General features: G+C 46.5%; 1 protein-coding gene across 1 annotated transcript in view; it reads left to right on the forward strand.

Moving 5' to 3' along the window:
• Positions 1-18,068: 18,068 nt before the first annotated feature.
• LOC127567432 (gamma-secretase subunit Aph-1b-like) overlaps positions 18,069-20,079 on the forward strand; it is a 38,403-nt gene continuing 36,392 nt past the window's right edge. Inside the window, exon 1 of the mRNA XM_052010331.1 lies at positions 18,069-18,408. Within this exon, the coding sequence (XP_051866291.1) occupies positions 18,296-18,408 (113 nt within the window). The 5' untranslated portion in view covers positions 18,069-18,295. The remainder of the gene's footprint in view (positions 18,409-20,079) is intronic.

Genomic DNA, 20,079 nt, shown 5'->3' on the forward strand with positions numbered 1-20,079 from the left:
ACTACTATCTGAAGAGAGCTGGTTACTGGCTCACAGCAGCAGACTGCTTAAGAGGTAAGGTTTGTAAACTGACATGACTGTGAGACATTCTCATACACATTGGCCAAATGTACAGACAATGGGGCTAAGTTGGCCTACATCAAATCAGGCATTGGACATCTTCAGATAAGAAATCAATGACTGGGGGTATTTGTGTATCCAGAGAGTCAGATCTTTGAGTCAGACAGTTCCTGTCCTCAGAACCGTTTAGACCATTCATGTCCCAGTAAAGGTGTTTAAATATTCAGATGTGTCTTGTCAGCTGAGATGTGCTGCCATTGAAAATATGTAATTCGATGGAACCATTTGTCTGCACTCAAAATATTGAAGTAAACTTTGCAATTTTAACTATTGAAATTGTATTCATTCATCTTTGTCTTAAGAGTGTAAAAACACTCGATGTAATTTGAATTCAGGGAGATTCCACTGTGAGATTCTCCCAGAAGAGAATTTTCTACCAGGCCTCCTTCTGAATGTCTGCTTATGCTGAATAAAGAGCTTTTACATCTACAACTCTGGTCTCTATGCACCTCACCAAAATTCACTACAGATGCTCCCACTGATGGCTTATCATTGCAGGTGGTGGAAATTATCATGGGTAATCTGTTGAATGCGTAGGCTAGCAGGATGTAAGGCAAAGGTAAGGGGAACCCCATGCTCTTTCTTAATGGGGGAAGAGAAGGTGAGAACAGAAGTGCAAGAAATGGAACACAACTGAGAGGCAAGGCAACTATGGCAGAGGGGAGGCTAAAGAAAAAGGAAGACACCTCAGAAGCACTGGTGTGGAAAGTATCATCACCAGAATAGGTCCAATAGAATTAGAGAAACTGAAGTAGAATAGAGGACAGAAGAGTCCTTACAGAAAGCAGAATAAGAAGTGTCATCAATATACTGTAGCTGTGGGAGTCTAAACTGTTATCTTGATCTTCCCCCCATTTCCACTAGCAGTGTAAATACTATTGAAGGCTAGTTCTCCTGAACTTGCATCAGCTCTAATGTTACATAGATTGCCTCTCTGTATTTTCCAGCTGAGCAAATTTTCTTTCTGGGTGGGATTTGAATTGCTGGAACTGCTATTCTGGTTTGAACCTACATGATATATACCTTTTTGGGCAGGCATGGGTAGTGTAGCAGTTAGCATAACTAACGCTTTACAGTGCCAGTGACCCGGGTTCAATTCAGGCCGCTGTCTGTAAGGAGTTTGTACGTTCTCCCCATGTCTGCGTGGCTTTCCTCTGGGTGCTCTGGTTTCCTCCCACATTCCAAAGACGTACGGGTTAGGAAGTTGTGGGCATGATATGTTGGTGCCGGAAGTGTGGTGACACTTGCGGGCTGCCCCCAGGACACTCTACGCAAAAGATGCATTTCACTATCTTTATGACACCTCAAAGGAACAAGTATGTGGTGAGTGAGTAGCAATGAATTCGCACCGCATGCCCTCATGCAGTGCTGACCTTGATTCTGGCATGCACGTTTTGCTGATACTTACTACTTATACTCTACTGTCATGTCTGTGCCTGGCAAAGGACGAAATTCATAGAGTCATAGAGCACAGAAGCAAGTCCTTCTGCCCATTGTACCCAGGCCAACCATCAAGTACCTATCTATACTTATCGAATTTACCAGCACTTGGTCCATTGCCTTCTATGTCTTGGTGAATCATGTGCTCATCCAGATACATTTTAAGTGTTGTGAGAATACCTGCCTCCACCACCTAGGTGAAGAAACTTTTTCCTCAGATCCCTGCTAACCCTCTACTCCTCACCACAGTGGCGCATCCAGTAGAGCTGCTGCCTCACAGCACCAGAGACCCAGGTTCAATCCTGATCTCAGGTGCTGTATGTGTGGAGCTTGTATGTTCTCCCTGTGACTCCCTGCGTGGGTTTCCTCGGGTGCTTAGGTTTCCTCCCACATCCCAAAGATATGCGGGTCAGTAGGTTAATTGGCCATTGTAAATTGGCCCTAGTGTGTAGTTGAAAGATTAAATCTGGGGGAAATTGGAAGAAATGCAGGGAGGATGGGATTAATGCAGGATTAATGTAAATGGGTGGTCAATAGTCAGTGTGGGCTCAGCAAACTTAAGGGCCTGTTTCGCTGCTGTATCTCTCTATGACTCCTAAACCTATGCCCTCTGGTTTTAGACATCACCATCATAGGGAAAGTTTTCTACCTCATCTGTGCCCCTTATAATGTTGTGCACTTCTGTCAGATCCCTCCTCAGCTTCCTCCACTCTAAGGAAAACAAACTCAACCTATTCAGTCTCTCCTCACAACTGAAATGTTCCATCCCAGGCAACATCTGGTAAATCCCCTTTGCACCCTTTAAGACATTTATTTATTAGTCACAGAGTGAAATGCGTCTTTTTACGTTACTGAGAATGTGCTGGGAGAAGCTGTTCCTGAAAGGTTGAATGTGGGTCTTCAGGCTCCTGTACCTCCTCCCTGATGGTAGTAACGTGAAGAGAGAATGTCCCAGGTGGTGAGGATCCTTAGTGATGGATGCCACCCTCTTGAGGCGCCACCTCTTGAAGATGCCCTTGATGGCGGCAAGGGTTGTGCCTGTGATGGAGCTGGCTGAGTCTACAACCCTCTGCGGCCTCTTTCAATCCTGCACATTGGACCCTCCATACCAGCTGGTGATGCAACCAATCAGAATGCTCTCCACCATAGAGTCTTTGGTGACGTACTAAATTTCCTCAAACTCCTAATGAAGTAGAGCTGCTGGTGTGCCTCCTTCGTGATTGCATCAATGTGTTGGGCCCAAGATAGATCCTCTGAGATGTTGACGCCCAGGAACTTGAAGCTGCTCACCCTTTCCACTGTTGACCACTCAGTGAGGACTGGTGTGTGTTCTCCCGACTTCCCCTTCCTGAAGTCCACAATCAATTCCTTGGTCTTGCTGACGTTGAGTGCGAGGTTGTTGTTGCGACACCACTCAACCAGCTGACCTATCTCACTCCTGTATGGCTCCTCGTCGCCATCTGAGATTCTGCCAAGAACAGTGGTGTCATTGGTGAATTTATAGATGGCGTTTGAGCTGTGCCAAGCCACACAGTCACGAGTGTAGAGAGAGAGTAGTGCAGTGGGCTAAGCACACTCCTCGTATCCCATTCCCAGTGTAATAATATAGCAGAATTTAGCATGCCCACATACATGTATATAATTTAATGTGCTAGTATTGCTTAATATGGTATTCACAGTAATTGCTAAAACTCTAGTTACTGAAAGAAGTGCAGTATATTGCCTAATCAAGGAATGATCACTGTAACAGCTCTGTGAGAGACAAAATGTGAAGCCGGTGCAGCTGAACAGAACAATAGCACTAAGAGGAGATAAAGGTGACATGTTTACTGACCAAATAGCCAAACAGACTTCAACGGTAGCGTAGCGGTTAGCGCGATGCTATTACAGCGCCAGTGATCGGGGTTTGATTCCCGTTGCTGTCTGTAAGGTGTTTGTATGTTCTCCCGTGTCTGTGTGGGTTTCCTCCGGGTGCTCCGGTTTCCTCCCACATTGCAAAGACGTACGGGTAGGTTAATTTGGGTTTAAAATGGGCGGCGTGAACTCGTTGGGCCGGAAGGGCCTGTTACCACACTGTAAATAAAATTTAAATTTTAAAGGAATAAACAAAAATACATTCCACAAGTGAATTCCGCATTCACTTGTGGAATGCAATGTATAACAAGTAGAGAGAAACTTGGGCTCACTGTAGAGATCAAAAGGGGGGGAGGGGACTTGCATCAGCCTTCTTGTTTCACTGCATAAGAAGTGATCAAAAACTCTCAAAACCAGAGGACCAGAGCTTCAATCAACATCAACAAGTGCAGTCCATAGGAAAACTGTGAGGACTGGCCATTCAAGATCAGGTATTATCTGTAACCTCAAAGTAACTGGGGGATGTGTTACGGACTCAGTGAAAGTCCTTTTAAGATAGAGAGTGTGTGTGTATGTGTGTGTGGGGCGTGCTTATGTCAATAGAAGATAAAGGACGTAATGACGTTGTTGAAGAAGTCAGAAGAAGAAGAAGAGAGAGAGAGAGAGAAGGGAGAGAGACACCAGCCTGCTTGTTTTCTCTATCGATGGATGAGAAACAATAACTGTGTTTGCCACTGAAATCCATGTATGGAAGTTGGAAGTAATCCGGTGGAGTTCACTTTGTTGCTGACCTGTAGAGGGAAACAGGTATTTGTGTGTGGATGACCACGGTTCGGATGCTTTCGGGGTGAGGAAGTCACTACCGAGTAAACACTGAAGTGTCGTTTGGGTTCCATCATGGATTTCAGTGGCAAACACAGTTTCTTTTGGTGATTTGTTACAATAATTGGCAAAGATAAAAGGACTCAGAATGGTATTAAAAATACATGAGACCATTAGGCCATTCAGCCCATCGAGTCTACTCTGTCATTTGATAATGGCTGATTTATTTTTCCCTCTCGGCCCCATTCTCCTGCCTTCTCCCTGTAACCTATGATGCCCTTACTAATCAAGAACCTATCAACCTCTTTAAATACAGACTTGGCTTCCACAGCTGTCTGTGGCAATGAATTCCACAGATGTGGTGACCCTTGCTAAAGAAATTCCTCCTCATCTCTGTTCTAAAGGAACGTACTTCTATTCTGAGGCTGTGCCCTCTGGTCCTGGACTCTCCCACTACTGGAAACATTCTCTCCACGTCCACTCTATCCAGGCCTTTCAATATTCAATGAGATCACCGCCCCCCCCCCACCCCCCCATCCTTCTAAACTCCAGTGAGTACAGGCCCAGAACCATCAAACGTTCTTCACACATCAACCCCTTCATTCCCAGGATCATTCTTGTAAACCTCCTCTGGGCCCCCTCCAATGCCAGCACATCCATCCTTGGATATGGGACCCAAAACTGCTCACAATACTCCAAATGTGGTCTGACCAACACCTTATAAAGCCTCAGCATTACATCTTTGCTTTTATATTCTAGTCCTCTTGAAATTAATGCTAACATTGCATTTGCCTCCCTTACTACTGACTCAACCTGCAAGTTAACCTTCAGGGACTCCTGCGCTAGGACTCCCAAGTCCCTTTGCACCTCTGATTGCTGAATTCGCTCCCCATTTAGAAAACAGTCTACGCCTTTATTCCTTCTACCAAAGTACATGACCGTACACTTTCCTATGCCATATTCCATCTGCCATTTCTTTGCCCATTCCCCCAACCTGTCCAAGTCCTTCTGCAGACTCCCTGCTTCCTCAACACTACCTGCCCCTCCACTTATCTTTGTATCATCCGCAAACTTGGCCATCAATTCCATCATCCAGATCATTAAAATTTAACGTGAAAAGTAGTGGACTCAATATCGACCCCTGTGGAACACCACTAGTCACCAGCAGCCAAGCAGAAAAGACCCCTTTTATTTCCACTCTTTGCCTTCTGCCAGTCAGCCAATCTTCTATCATGCTCGTACCTTTCTTGTAATACCATTGGCTTCTATCTTGTTTAGCAGCCTCATGTGCGGCACCTTGTCAAAGGCCTTCTGAAAATCCAAGTAAACAACAGCCACTGACTCTCCTTTGTCTATCCTGCCTGTTACTTCCTCAAAGAATTCCCCTTAAGTAAACCATGCTGACTTCGGCCTATTTTATCATGAGCTTCCAAGTATCCTGAAACGTCATCCTTAATAATGGACTCTAACATCTTACCAACCACTGAAGTCAGGTTAACTGGTCTATAATTTCCTGTCTTTTGCCCCGTTCCCTTCTTAAAGAGTGGAGCGACACTTACGAATTTTCTAGTCCTCCGGAACCATTCCTGAATTCAGTGATTCTTGAAAGATCACTACTAATGCCTCCACAATCTCTTCAGCTACCTCTTTCAGAACACTGGGGTGTAGTCCATCTGGTCCAGGTGACATCTACCTTCAGACCTTTCAGCTTCCCAAGCACCTTCTCCTTAGTAACGGCGACTACACTCACTTCTGCCCCCTGACTTTCTTGAATTTCTGGCATGTTGCTGGTGTCTTCTACAGTGAAGACTTACACAAAATACTTATTCAGTTTGTCTGCCATTTCTTTGTTCCCCATTACTACCTCTCCAGCATCATTTTCCAGGAGTCTGATGTCCACTCTTGCCTCCCTGTTACTCTTTATATATCTGAAAATGCTTTTGGTATCCTCTTTTACATTATTGGCTGGCTTACCTTCATATTTCATCTTTTCTCTCCTTATTGCTTTGTTAGTTGCCTTCTGTTGGTTTTTAAAAGCTTCCCAATCCTCTAGCTTCCCACTAATTTTTGCAATATTCTATGCCCTCTCTTTTGCTTTCATGCTGTCTTTGACTTCCCTTGTCAGCCATCCTCCCTTTATAATGCTTCCTCTTCTTCTTTGGGATGAACTGATCCTGCGTCTTCCGAATTACTCCTAGAGATTCCTGCCATTACTGTTCCACTGTCATCCCTGCTAGGACCCCTTCCAGTCAGCTTTGGTCAGCTCCTCTCTCATGCCTCTGTAGTTACCTTTACTCAGCTGTAATACTGATACATCCGATTTTAACTCCTCTCTCTCAAATTGCAGAGTAAATTCTATATTATGATCACTGCTTCCGAAGGGTTCCTTTACCTTAAGCTCCCTAATCAAATCTGGTTCATTACACAATACCAAATCCAGAATTGTCTTTTCCCTAGTGGGCTCGACCACAAGTTGCTCCATCTTGTAGGCATTCTACAAATTCCTTCTCTTGGGATCCAGTACCAACGTGATTTTTACAATCCACCTGCATATTGAAATCCCCCATGACATTGCCCTTTTTACATGCCTTTTTTATCTCCTATTGTAACTTGTACCCCACTTCCTGGCTACAATTCAGCGGCCTGTATATATATAACTCCCAACAGGGTCTTTTTACCCTTGCAGTTTCTTAACTCTACCCACAAGGATTCTACATCTTCTGATCCTATGTCACGTCTTGCTAATGATTTGACTTTATTTTTTACCAACAGAGCCACCCCACCCCCTCTGCCCACCTGCCTGTCTTTTCCACAGGAAGGTGTGTCCTTGGATGTTTAGCTCCCAGCTGTGGATTTTCTTTCAACCATGATTCTGTGAGATGCCCACAACGTCATACCTGCCAATTTCTAAGTGCGCTATAAGCTCATCTACCCTATTTCGTATACTGCATGCATTCAAATATGATACTTTCTGTCCTGTATTCAGCACCTTTCTTCTCAAATTTGTCTCCATGTTGCCTGAAGAGGGAAAGAATTCTTATCCTTTTCTAAACTGTCTTATTCTTTATACTCAAACAGCTGAGTTAATGAACTAAAGAGCATCAGAGTCATGGCAATTGCTGGAAAGCCCTCAGATGAGATATGGGAACAGAATGGGTTACTGTGGGAAATGGTCCTCTGAACCAAGGTGTGGAAGTGCCTAGGTAAAGAGCTATGGACTTAGACTGCAATACCCCTCTGGGAATCCCAGAACACATTCTCCAGCAAGCTAGTGTAGCGGTTAGCATGAACGCTTTACAGCACCAGAGACCCGGGGTCAATTCTGGCCACTGTCTGTAAGGAGTTTGTACATTCTCCCCATGTCTGCGTGGCTTTCCTCTGGGTGCTCTGGTTTCCTCCCACAATCCAAAGACGTACGGGTTAGGAAGTTGTGGGCATGCTATCTTGGCACTGGAAGCATGGCAACACTTGTGGGCTGTCCCCAGAACACTCTACGGAAAGATGCATTTCATTGTGTGTTTTGACGTACATGTGATTAATAAAGATATCATGATAAAAAGTTAAAAGGTAAACGATATCATGCAGTGGAAATGTTCACAGTAATTGAAGGGCAGCAGGCTGAAAATGAGAAACTAACTAAAGAATTGCAAGAAGCAGAGAATGATGGGGATATTTGGAATTAGGGAAGGAATTAATATATTTGAAAGCAATGAAAGCGTGTAAGAGAGAAGGCGATAGAAGGGAATATAGGTACCAGATGAGGAATTTCCAGCAGGTAGTTGAAGAGATATAGAAAGAGGGGATAGTGTGTGAGAAGGAAGAGAGGAAGTTAGAAAGTGAAATGGGGAAAGAGAAACAAAAATCCCAATAGATAGCAGCAGCCCTAAAACACGTTTAAAGGATGCATATCCAACAGTGGTATGATGGTGGTGATCATAGTAAGTGCAAAAACAAGACTGATAAGTTGCAAAAGCAGATACACTTGCAGAAGGGAATAATGCATGTGATAAGGGGTATAGGACAGATGGGAGAGGAAGAGGGCACTGAGTGGGAAGATTTAGAGGGTCAGATTGGAAATAGTAAAGAAGTGTGACATCTGCCCATCATCCTTCACCCCTCCTCAGTCGACAATCACTTCTGGTTGCTGTCTCACTCCTCCCCCTCTCCTCTTTATACTAGCTATCTCCCCTCAGTCCTGATGCATGGTTCCCCCCCCCCCCCCCACACACACACAAATGCTGCTTGACCTGTTGAGTTCCTCCAGCAGATTGTTTGTTGCTTTAGATATTAATCCTCTGCTCTACAGGAATAGGACATGACCAACTGAAAGATCATGTGAAATGGATTTGCAGGACCTCTTCTGTCTGAAGAGGCAGTGCCTCTTCAAGAAGTTGTGTGAATGTGTGAGGATCCCACCCATCTTTTCTTTTCTCTTATTCTTTGGAACATGTGAGAAACTAACAGTTTTTTTTAAGTATTCCAATTATTTGCAAAAGTTCTGAAGGAAAAAAAGTGCAATCATGGATCTTTGTTTTGTCTTACATGTGTGTTAAGTTTGTGTCCTTTTATTTATTTCCTATGGAATTGATATGGGGGAGAGGGAGAAAGGCCTGGATTCCACACTGGCCACATGGAATCCAGGTTAAGGTGTTAGAAATGTGAGCGTCTCTATGAGATTCCCACATTTTAGAGAGAAAATGGTATTTGGGGAAAGTAGTGATTAGCCTACACTTAAATTGGGAATTTGAAATTGGTATTTTGGGAGATAGACTGGAACAATTTGGGAGTAATTTTTGCTTTTCTTAACAAGGCTGTTTTTTCCAAAAGGTTAAAAGATGTTGCTCAAGACTTTTGATGCACTGATTTTGAGTTTTTGAGTTCTTTTGGGAAACCTTGTTTTGATGTAATCACTGTAGTTGTCTTGTAAAATACAAATGAGCAGCTGGGATTCCTGTCTCCTAGAATGCAAATGCATAATGTGCTTGAAGTTCAGAATGTGTCTGGCAAAATGCAAATGACGGTCCATGGATGACTTTAGATATAGACTATGTCAGACCCTGCCTTGCAAAATGGGGGGGTCGGGAGAATTTTTTTTTATTCCAAAATCTGAAAATAATAGAACATAGAACACTATGGCACAGTACAGGCCCTTCGGCCCACAATGTTGTGCCAACATTTTATCCTGCTCTAAGATCTATCTAACCCTTCCTTCCCACATTGCCCCCTATTTTTCTAAGATTCATGTGTCTATCTAAAAGTCTCTTAAATTTCCCTAATGTATCTGCCCCCATAACCTCTGCCAGCAGTGCATTCCACGCACCCACCACTCTCTGTGTAAAAAACTTACCCCTGACATCCCCCTTATATCTTCCTCCAATCACCTTAAACTTAAGTCCCCTCATGTTAGCCATTGTCGCCCTGGGAAAAAGTCTCTGACTGTCCACTCGATCTATGCCTCTTATCATCTTGTACACCTCTATCAAGTCACCTCTCATCCTCCTGTAAAATGGGAACCAAGTATGAATTACACAATGAGTACCAAACGTGGACAGCAAGTGATTCCAAGAGTAAGTAAGTATTTTACAAGTTTGTGATGGATATTCACTTTCCAGACCCCAAAAAGGCTTGTTGCTAACCTCAGCTTTTTAGCACAGCAGCATGACCTGTCCAAAGGTAAAGAAGTAGTTGCTCATTAAGCTAAAAACTCTCTTGTAAAAACAGCAGAAATTGTCCAAGGCTCAAGATATTTATTGTCTTCTAAGTTAAATTTCTAACCAATATTCCCTGCTCGGCCTCTTAACATAAATAAGAGAACAATGGGATCTACATTTACTTAATTAAACACTCACGTCACCTGGCCTAAAAATGTGGTTGAAAAAAACATCACAGGCCAATGGTGTCAACTAAATGAAAAAACAGTATAAATGCTAAACAACAGTCAGGGTAGGAGGGAATTACAGAGAGAAGGGATTACAGAAAGAAGACCTAGAATTCATTCCTCAGCCTTTGGTTTTTGCGATGGATGACTTGTTTGTCTGCAACTTGTTGGTATGACTTTTTAGCTTATAAGGATTGTACTTGTGTTTGGAAATCATTTAAATTGCAAGTCATTGTTAGAATTACGCATTAGAATTAAATGTGTCTCACTTAAAATAAACTGTGTTTAAACTGCTTCATTAGCTGGAAGCATCTTCTCCTTGGTTGGGAGGAGGGACCCACCACTCAAAATAGTGGTTATTGACAGCTAGACCTTTCTGTAGAGACTAAAGTAGTGAAGTAAACTAGTCCTTGAAGTGTAGGTTGCTAAAGTATAATCTCCCTATAGTGAGGGTACTCGTAGATACTTATGCCAGATAGAATGTAAAGTCTTGACTTAAGTTTAGAGCTCTCATACAGTACACTCCATATCATCACAAGCTGTGCACTGTTTACCCATCAGCTATCGCAAAAATGGAGACAGTATATTCTCCATTTAGGAAGTAAATGAGAAGGGGTAGGAGAAATTTAATGGACACTGTATTAAGATGTATTGGAATGGGATTGGATACAGTTAATTCCTTGGATATTGAAACACTTACAATGGGAATGAAACTAGAGTATTTAGATAGAATCACTGGAAGTTGTTAATTGGGAAGGTGGACATTTTACCAAACTGCTGGTAGAAATCTGTCAGTGTAATATCTCCATGGTTCACAGAATGAACTCGGTCTATTGACTTACCCAATACCATGAACAAAGTGGGGACTTTATCTTTTACCCACTAAATCTAACAGAAGATACATGTATGTGATGTAGTGTGTTAGTATTGCTTAACATGGTATTCATATTAATTTATTGAGAGCAGTGCAGTATATTGCCTAATCAAGGAATGGCCACTGCTATGACTCTGTGAGAGATAAAATGCAGAGTCAGTGTAGTTGAACTCAACAGTGGTACTGGGAGAAGAGAAAGATGACATGTTTGCTGACCTAATTGCCAGATAGACTCCAACACTCATTAAAGAAATAAACAAAAATACATTAAGTACACTTGTGGAACGTGAGGTTTAACAGGTTGTGTGAAACTTGGGCTCACTGAAGAGATCAAAAGAGAGATCAAGAGAGTGGTTTGAATCAGCCTGGTTATTTAAGTCCGTGTAACAGGCGGCCAAAAACTTTCAAAGTCAGAGGACCAGAGATTCAATCAACATCAACAGGCAGATACTGCATGACAAGGAGTCTATAGATACTGTGGGGTAGTCCCCTGAGCAAACTGTCCAAATCACCTGGCAGAATGCCTCGTCGCCACAACTCACCAACAAACACCAAGACCTTGCTTAGCTGGTGGTGAGAGGAGTCCTCCTGGTCAGATCCTTCCTGTACAGTCGAAATATCATTCCCAATGCATGGTACTCTTGAGGAGGAAACAGCCACCCAGCTCTTTGCAGACTATGGATTTGCTAAGACGGTGTAGAGAAGGATGCAAGGGTCCTTGGTTCATCCCAAGCAACTACATAACAGAGGACTCTCTTATCTATGGGCTGTTCCCAGGATCACACACAGAGAAGGACATCAAGTGCTGCTGGAAGAGCATCAACTCAGTGAAAGACGCTCTTTGGTCTGCCCGAAACTTGTTAGTTTCCAACACGGTGAGATATCCATAAGGGAATTATGCTGCCAATCCAAAGGCTCCATGGGGAAAGACCACACTCTAGGGTCCTTCCACTACAGGACTTGGGGGGGCTGAGTCTAGTGGGGAAGCCCCTCAAACAACAAAAGGGTGTATCGCCCCTTGGGGCCATATGAATGGCAATGGTGCTATGATTTTAAAAAGTGTCAACGTTAAATGTATTGACCAAATTACACCAAGAATGTAAAGAGTTTTGCACTGTTTTTCTTTTTGTATATATTTTAACATGAATAAAGTTTATTATTGAAATAATATCAACAGCCGCACTCCATAAGACTGGCCAACCGAGATCGGGTGATATCTGTAACTTCAAAGTAACTAGGGGCTGTAACAATAAAGTAAAAATTAGTTTGACTTGACTCTGAGCTCTTGATTACTTAAAAACATACCTTTTGGAAATTTATTACACCCTCTCCCACCCCCACTCTGCCTCCTTCAAAGCCAGGTCAACGTAAGACTCTGTAAGCTTAACACTTTGGACTGAATCCACTCATCATCTAAGCCACACACAAATCTATCCTTTCTGCATCATTTAAGAATTCACCAATACTGCAATGTCTAGATAAATCCATTTGTTCTGGTTTTTAACTGCGTGCTGAATGTTTAACTCTAATTGAAATGGCTGCAGTTTGATATTGTACCACTTCCATGAATAGAATATCTTTGGCTTTCTGCAGGGCTACTGAATTAGGAAGTATACATCTCAACCAATTTCCATCAATAGAATTTTTGCCCCCTTAGAGCAGTATTTACTGCATGCACAATTTCAGGATGATTCACTACTTAAGGAATATTGTGAGACATTCTTTCCAGTACAGTGTGAAGGACTTCCATACTCCACTGCACACACCTAGACTGCCTATGTAGCCTGTATGTTTTTGAGCTACATTTTGTTCCATTTTCTACATAAACTGTGATGCCTCTGTGCTCAAGGCTTTGCAACCATGTTTACTTCTTTGCACTATTTAATTCTCCTATTATCAGTTTTTCTCTCCATGGTATCTACCATTATGTTTTTCACCTAAAGTTTAATGCTTACATAGATTTAACACTTCACTGTGTACCCAAGAACTCTTTGATGCCCAGGCAATTTTCTTTCTCCAGAACGAGTTTGGAAATCCTGTGATCAGTGTCACTGATCGGTCATGCCCAGTATGCTTCAAAGGATTTCTTCAAACCACTGTTTTCTTTCTGCAGCCAACAAGTATTGGTTGCTTTGATTAACCTCATTGCAAAGTGTAATGTATTTTGAGGTGGTCTGTGAACCAGAAATAGCCTCTTCTGTTCCAAGGAAAACGAACCCAGTCTCTCCTAATAACTGAAAAGCTCTAACTTGGGCAACATCTTGGTGTATCTCCTTTGGACCCACTCCAGTTCAATAATATCCTTCCTATCTTGTGGTGACAAGAACCACACACAGTACTCCAGCTGTGGTCTAACCAATGTTTTATATATTGTATCATAACCTTTCTTATATTCTATGCCCTGGCTAATAAAGGCAAGAATCCCATACATCTTCTTTACCATCTTATCCAGCTGTATCACTCCCTTCAAGGATGCTTCGACTTGTACACCAAAGCTCCTCTATTTTTCAATACTCTCTGTGGCACTACCATTCATTGTATATGTCCTACCCTTATTAATCCTCCCATAGTACATCACCTCACATTTATTAGGATTATATTCAAAAATTCTGCCATCTTATCAGTTGATCAATACCATCCTGTAGCCTAAGACAATCTTCCTATTAACAAAAGCTTCAATTTTCACATTATCTGCAAACTTACCAGTCATATCTCCTACATTCATAACCAAATTGTTAATGTATCTAACTACCAGTAAGGATCCCAACATTGATCCCCGTGGTACACCACTGGTTAAAGTGTTCTCATCACCAAAACAACCCTCAACTGTCATCCTCTGCTTCCAAGCCAATGTTAATCCAATTTGCCATCCTGCCTTGGAAACCGTGGGTCCCTGTCTTTTGGACCAGTTTCCCCTGCAAAATGTACGAAGTGCAGCACTTGTCCCTGCAAATCCTTCATCACCACCATCCAGGGACCCAAATGGCCTTTCCAGTCAGACAAGGAGTCACATGGACCTCCTCCAACCTTGTCTACTGCAGTCGGTGCTCCCGATGTGGCATCGGCAAGACCGTGCATAGCTTTGCGGAATGCCTAAGCTCTGTCCACAATGGCCATCCTGACCTCCTAGTTGTATGCCATTTCAATTCCCCTTCCCATTCCCACACTGACCTGTTAGTTCCCGGCCTTCCCCACTGCCAGGATGAGGCCAAATGCAAACTAGAAGAACAGCACCTCACATTCCGTCTGAGTAGTCTACAACCCAATGGTGTGAACACTGAATATTCCAGTTTAAAGGTAACCTGCACACCCTGTGCTCCTTTGTCTGTCCTTCTGGTTCCTCCCTGAAACCCAGTTTCATTCGTCTCTTCCATCTGCCTATCACCCACACACCACACCTACTGGTTCTCCTATCTCTTCCCCCAACTGGTTTCATCTGCCCATCATCCCTCCCTCATCTGGCTCCATTTATCACCTTCCTTACCTATCAGATTCCAGCATCTGCAGCCACTTGTTTCCACTTATTACCTTCCAGCCTGTCTGTCTGTCTCTCCACATTCCATCTCCCCCCATCTGGCTCCTTTTTAACTCTCTCCTATTCTGTCTCCACCTATCATATCAGCCACCATCTCTCAACTCCAGCCCTCCCTCCCCAACCTGGCTCCATCTGCCCATCATCTCCCTCTTCACCTGGTTCCCCCTATTACCTGGCAGCCCCTGCCTCACCCCACCCTCTTACCTCTTTATACTGGCCATCTCCCCTCTACACCTTCAGTCCTGATGCAGGATCTCAACCCAAAACATTGACTATCCCTTTTGCCTCCATAGTGGTGCTTGACCCACTGAGTTCCACCAGCAGTTTGTTTTGTGCTTCAGATTCCAGCATCTAGAGTCTCTCGTGTGTCCGTGTTAACCACACTGTCCTTATCATTGTGGTACCTCTTTGTTTTGTTACTACCTGCATTGTCACCAAATTAAGACTAATACACAAAATATTACATATGATTCAGTTGGTAAATAAGTTTATTATTCCTTTTGGGCATTGCGGACAAAATAAGCTAATAGTGTAACTTACCAGGGCAGTTGAAGCAGCAAGTTTTGACTATACTGATGTGCTCTTAACACAGGGATTGGTGTTAGAAATAGAATTAGTGAAGACACAGAGATCATTTATATTTAATTGGAGGAAACTGCTTGTTTAAACCCCTCCACAAGGCAAACAGCCCTACAAAGCGACAGTAAGGTGAAGGAGGAAGGTCTTTTGGAGTCGAGCATCTTCCCTCTGCAGTGCAACTTTTTGTATTAACTACAGCTTGCCGTGTGCAAGTTGGCTGCCCATTTCCTGTATTATGACACTGGTCAACCTCAAGAAATAATTGCATGGCTGAAATATGTTCTGGAGCTCTGGAAGTTGTGAAAGCACTGTAAGAATGCAACCAGCAAGACTTCATGCATTAGTTGGAAAGTAAAAATTCTGTTCCCATATAGAAAACTTCACAAGTTACTCTGATGGAAGATCAGCAATACACATTGTGTGTAAGAACAGTCCTCAACTGTGTAGTCATATTGAGGCAGCAAAGTCACTTTGGAAACACGAGAGACCGCAGATGCTGGAATCCAGAGCAACCAACAATCTACTAGAGGAACTCAGCGGGTCGGGCAGAATCTATGGAGAGAAGTAGACAGTCAACGTTTCAGGTCGAGACCCTTCACCTGGACCAGACCAGATGAAGAGCAAAGTCACCATGTCTGCATTCTGGAGGATGCCATTGCTGGATTTGCTGGTTTTGGACCTAGAATGTGATCTGAAGCTAAAGATGTGCCCAAAAGCAGTGCTGATGCAGGGTCTTGACCCAAAACATCCCCATTTCCCCCCACCCCCACGGATGCTGCCCGACCCACTGGGTTCCTCCAGCAGATTGTTTGTTGCTCCAGATTCCAGCATCTGCAGTCTCATGAAAAAAAAACAAGATGCTGGAAGAACTCAGCAGGTCAGGCAGCATCTGTGGAGAGAAGGAGACGGTCAACATGATGGTCCCGCAACCTAGGACTTCCCACTTCTATCTTCTCCCCAAAATCCACAAGGACTGTCCCAGCAAACCTATTGTCCCTGTGTGCTCTTGCCCAACTTAGCTTGTATCCTCGGACCTGGACACTATTCTGTGTTTTCCCCCCCCACCACCCACATTCTCCCCACCCACCCCCTACCTACCCACCATCCCCCCCCCACAGCCCCGTACCTACCACCACCCCACCCACCACCCCCAACTACCCCCCACCTACCCTCCTCCCTACCCACCCCCCCCACCTACCCCCCTTTCCTCCCATCCCTACCTTCCCTCCCCCCACCCACCCCATGCCCTCCTGCCGACCCGCCCACCCCCTTCCCCCACACCCCTACCCTCCTCCCCCACCCGCCCCCTTCCCCCACACCCCCTACCCTCCTCCCCCCACCCGCCCCCTTCCCCCACACCCCCTACCCTCCTCCCCCACCCGCCCCCTTCCCCCACACCCCCTACCCTCCTCCCCCCACCCGCCCCCTTCCCCCACACCCCCTACCCTCCTCCCCCCACCCGCCCCACCCTCCTCCCCCCACCCGCCCCCTTCCCCCACACCCCCTACCCTCCTCCCCCCACCCGCCCCCTTCCCCCACACCCCCTACCCTCCTCCCCCCACCCGCCCCCTTCCCCCACACCCCCTACCCTCCTCCCCCCACCCGTCCCCTTCCCCCACACCCCCTACCCTCCTCCCCCCACCCGCCCCCTTCCCCCACACCCCCTACCCTCCTCCCCCCACCCGCCCCCTTCCCCCACACCCCCTACCCTCCTCCTTCCCCCACACCCCCACCCTCCTCCCCCACCCACCCCCTTCCCCCAAACCCCCTACCCTCCTCCTTCCCCCACACCCCACCCGCCCCCTTCCCCCACACCCCCTACCCTCCTCCCCCACCCGCCCCCTTCCCCCACACCCCCTACCCTCCTCCCCCCACCCGCCCCCTTCCCCCACACCCCCTACCCTCCTCCCCCCACCCGCCCCACCCTCCTCCCCCCACCCGCCCCCTTCCCTCCTCCCCCCACCCGCCCCCTTCCCCCACACCCCCTACCCTCCTCCCCCCCACCCGCCCCCTTCCCCCACACCCCCTACCCTCCTCCCCCCACCCGCCCCCTTCCCCCACACCCCCTACCCTCCTCCCCCCACCCGCCCCCTTCCCCCACACCCCCTACCCTCCTCCCCCCACCCGCCCCCTTCCCCCACACCCCCTACCCTCCTCCTTCCCCCACACCCCCACCCTCCTCCCCCACCCACCCCCTTCCCCCAAACCCCCTACCCTCCTCCTTCCCCCACACCCCCACCCGCCCCCTTCCCCCAAACCCCCTACCCTCCTCCTTCCCCCACACCCCCACCCGCCCCCTTCCCCTACACCCCCACCCACCCCCTTCCCCCACACCCCCTACCCTCCTCCTTCCCCCACACCCCCACCCTCCTCCCCCACCCGCCCCCTTCCCCCACACCCCCTACCCTCCTCCCCCACCCGCCCCCTTCCCCCACACCCCCTACCCTCCTCCCCCACCCGCCCCCTTCCCCCACACCCCCTACCCTCCTCCCCCACCCGCCCCCTTCCCCCACACCCCCTACCCTCCTCCCCCACCCGCCCCCTTCCCCCACACCCCCTACCCTCCTCCTTCCCCCACACCCCCTACCCTCCTCCCCCACCCGCCCCCTTCCCCCACACCACCTACCCCCCCTTTCCTCTACCACACTACTCTCCTCCCCCCCACCCACCTCACCTGCCTGCATATGCTGCCCCCACCTTATTCTGGCTTCTGCCCTCTTCCTTTCCAGTCCTGATGAAGGGTCTCGCCCTGAAACGTCGACTGTTTATCTCCCTCCACAGATGCTGGCTGAGCCGCTCAGTCCCCCCAGCACCGTGTGGGTTGCTGCAGATCCCCGCACCTGCAGGACGTCCTGTGTCTCCCTGACCCCTGACTGACCCCAGGCCGCTCCCGCCTGCTGCGCCCTCACCTCCGACCCGCACGTGACGCCATCAGGCGGGGTGACGGTGGCCGCGCCGTCCGTCCACCGACTCGCGTTTCGGATTCTCCCCGGGACCAACGCTGCTCGGATCGCGAGGGTGTCGGCGGCCGAAACCCCGCAGCCGGAGAGGCGAGAGGAAAGCGCGAAAGCCTCGGCGGGCGGTTCCCTCGCCGGGTGTGTGTGTGCTGTCGGAGCAGCCGGGTGTGGTAAAGTCATGTTCCGGGCGGCCTGGGGAGTCGGACGGATCGGCGCCGGGACTCGCTGCTGACGAGATGACCGTGGCCGTCTTCTTCGGCTGCACCTTCGTCGCCTTCGGTCCCGCTCTGGCCCTGTTTGTCTTCACCATCGCCAAAGACCCGCTGCGAGTGATCGTGCTGATCGCGGGGTAAGCCGGCTCCTGCGCTGCCAGCTCTTTGTTTGCGGCGGGCGAGCCCGTGTTAGTGGACAGGGAAACCAGTCGCGTCGACACCGTCCTGCAGCGGGGGGTCTGGGGGCTGCGGGGTGGGGGGGTTGTGCGGAGTTACTTTGGCTGCAGCACCCCAGCAGCGCCCGTGTTCACCTTCGGATGCCCAACAGAAAGGGGGACTGAATGTCTGAACGGGAACGTTCCTGTCTTCCTTCACCATTTTCTCCAATACTCTGTGTGTGTGTGTGTGTGTGTTTTTCCTCCTTCATAACTCGGTCCCACCCGCCTCTTCCCATTCTCTGGTCATTAGAGTTAGATAGAACCATAATGTTTGCGACGGGGAAGGAGGCTATTCAGCCCATCGTTTTCTTGCTGATTGGAAGAAATATACTGAACCCAATCGCACTTTCACTGTCTCAAAAATTGGTCTGAAACTCATTACTTATGTAAAAAAAAGTGATGCTTTCACCAAAATCAGACAGTAGGCGAAAATACCAAGAAGGCTGGGATGCCTAAAAATAGAAGAGAAGATGCTGTATGTTGAATTATCACATCCTTTTTTTTCTCCATTGTTCAGGATCGACCCTTCAAGGCTACACTGTTTTTGGCCAGGAAACTTATTGTTGACTGGTCATGTACTATCTGTATTCTATGTCAGCCCCTCACTGGCCTGTTCTTGTTTTTCCTTAATCTAAGTTTGATTATTTGAATTGTTAGCATTCACTACCAGTAAGCATTTTCTCTAATGAGAAACAATTTTGAATCCCAGCCAAAACTTAAAAGAAGTTAAATGTGTCTAGTACACAGACACTGCTGGGTCTATCGTTAGGGTGTGAGGTAACCTGAGTGGATCAAGTGTCAGTGGGAGAACACTTGGACAAGAGTGTCACAAAGTTTAAATTAATAATGGTGAAGGGTAACGAACAATCCATAGTAGTATTTCAAAATTGGTAGAAGGCTAAATTCAGTGGGATGACAGGGGATTTAGCTGGGGTGAAATGAAAACTATGCCTGAAAAAATTACAATGGAGCAATGAATGATTTTTGTTTTAAGGGGCTGTTGTTTTAGATACAGGTACAGTGTACATTCCCACAAGAAACAAGGGCAGGGGAAACAAAGGTAGGGCTCCTTGGATGACAAAAGGAGATAAAGAATATGATGAGACAAAGTGTGATGTAGGCAATGACACAGTTCAGGTGAAGTCTTCAAGTGCAAATCGGGGTATACAATAAGTTGAGAGGGAAAATAAAGAAGAAAATGGAACTGGTAAAAGGAAAATGTGGGAATAGAATGGCAGTTTGTATGGAAGAACCCCAAACTATTTTACTGGAATGTGAACAGTAAGTGTGCATAAATATGTGGGACAATACCTATTGAGAATAAAGAATGTGATGTATTCTTGGAAGGTAGGACAAGGCAAGAATACATATTGAGGACTTTGCATCCTTTATTACCAGGGAAGAAATTAGTGACAAGGGGAGTTAAAGTGCTAACGAGGAACTGAACATCTAGCCAAGTAAATTTTAACTAACAACCAAGCTTATTTGGTTAACAAAAAAAAACCACAATGGCATGCAATGTTACAACCATAAAAGAATATTCGCAATCTGATCTCATGGTTACCATAAGTGGTTAAAAAAATCATCGAT

This window comes from Pristis pectinata, chromosome 2 (genome assembly GCF_009764475.1).
Source record: "Pristis pectinata isolate sPriPec2 chromosome 2, sPriPec2.1.pri, whole genome shotgun sequence".
NCBI lineage: Eukaryota > Metazoa > Chordata > Chondrichthyes > Rhinopristiformes > Pristidae > Pristis > Pristis pectinata.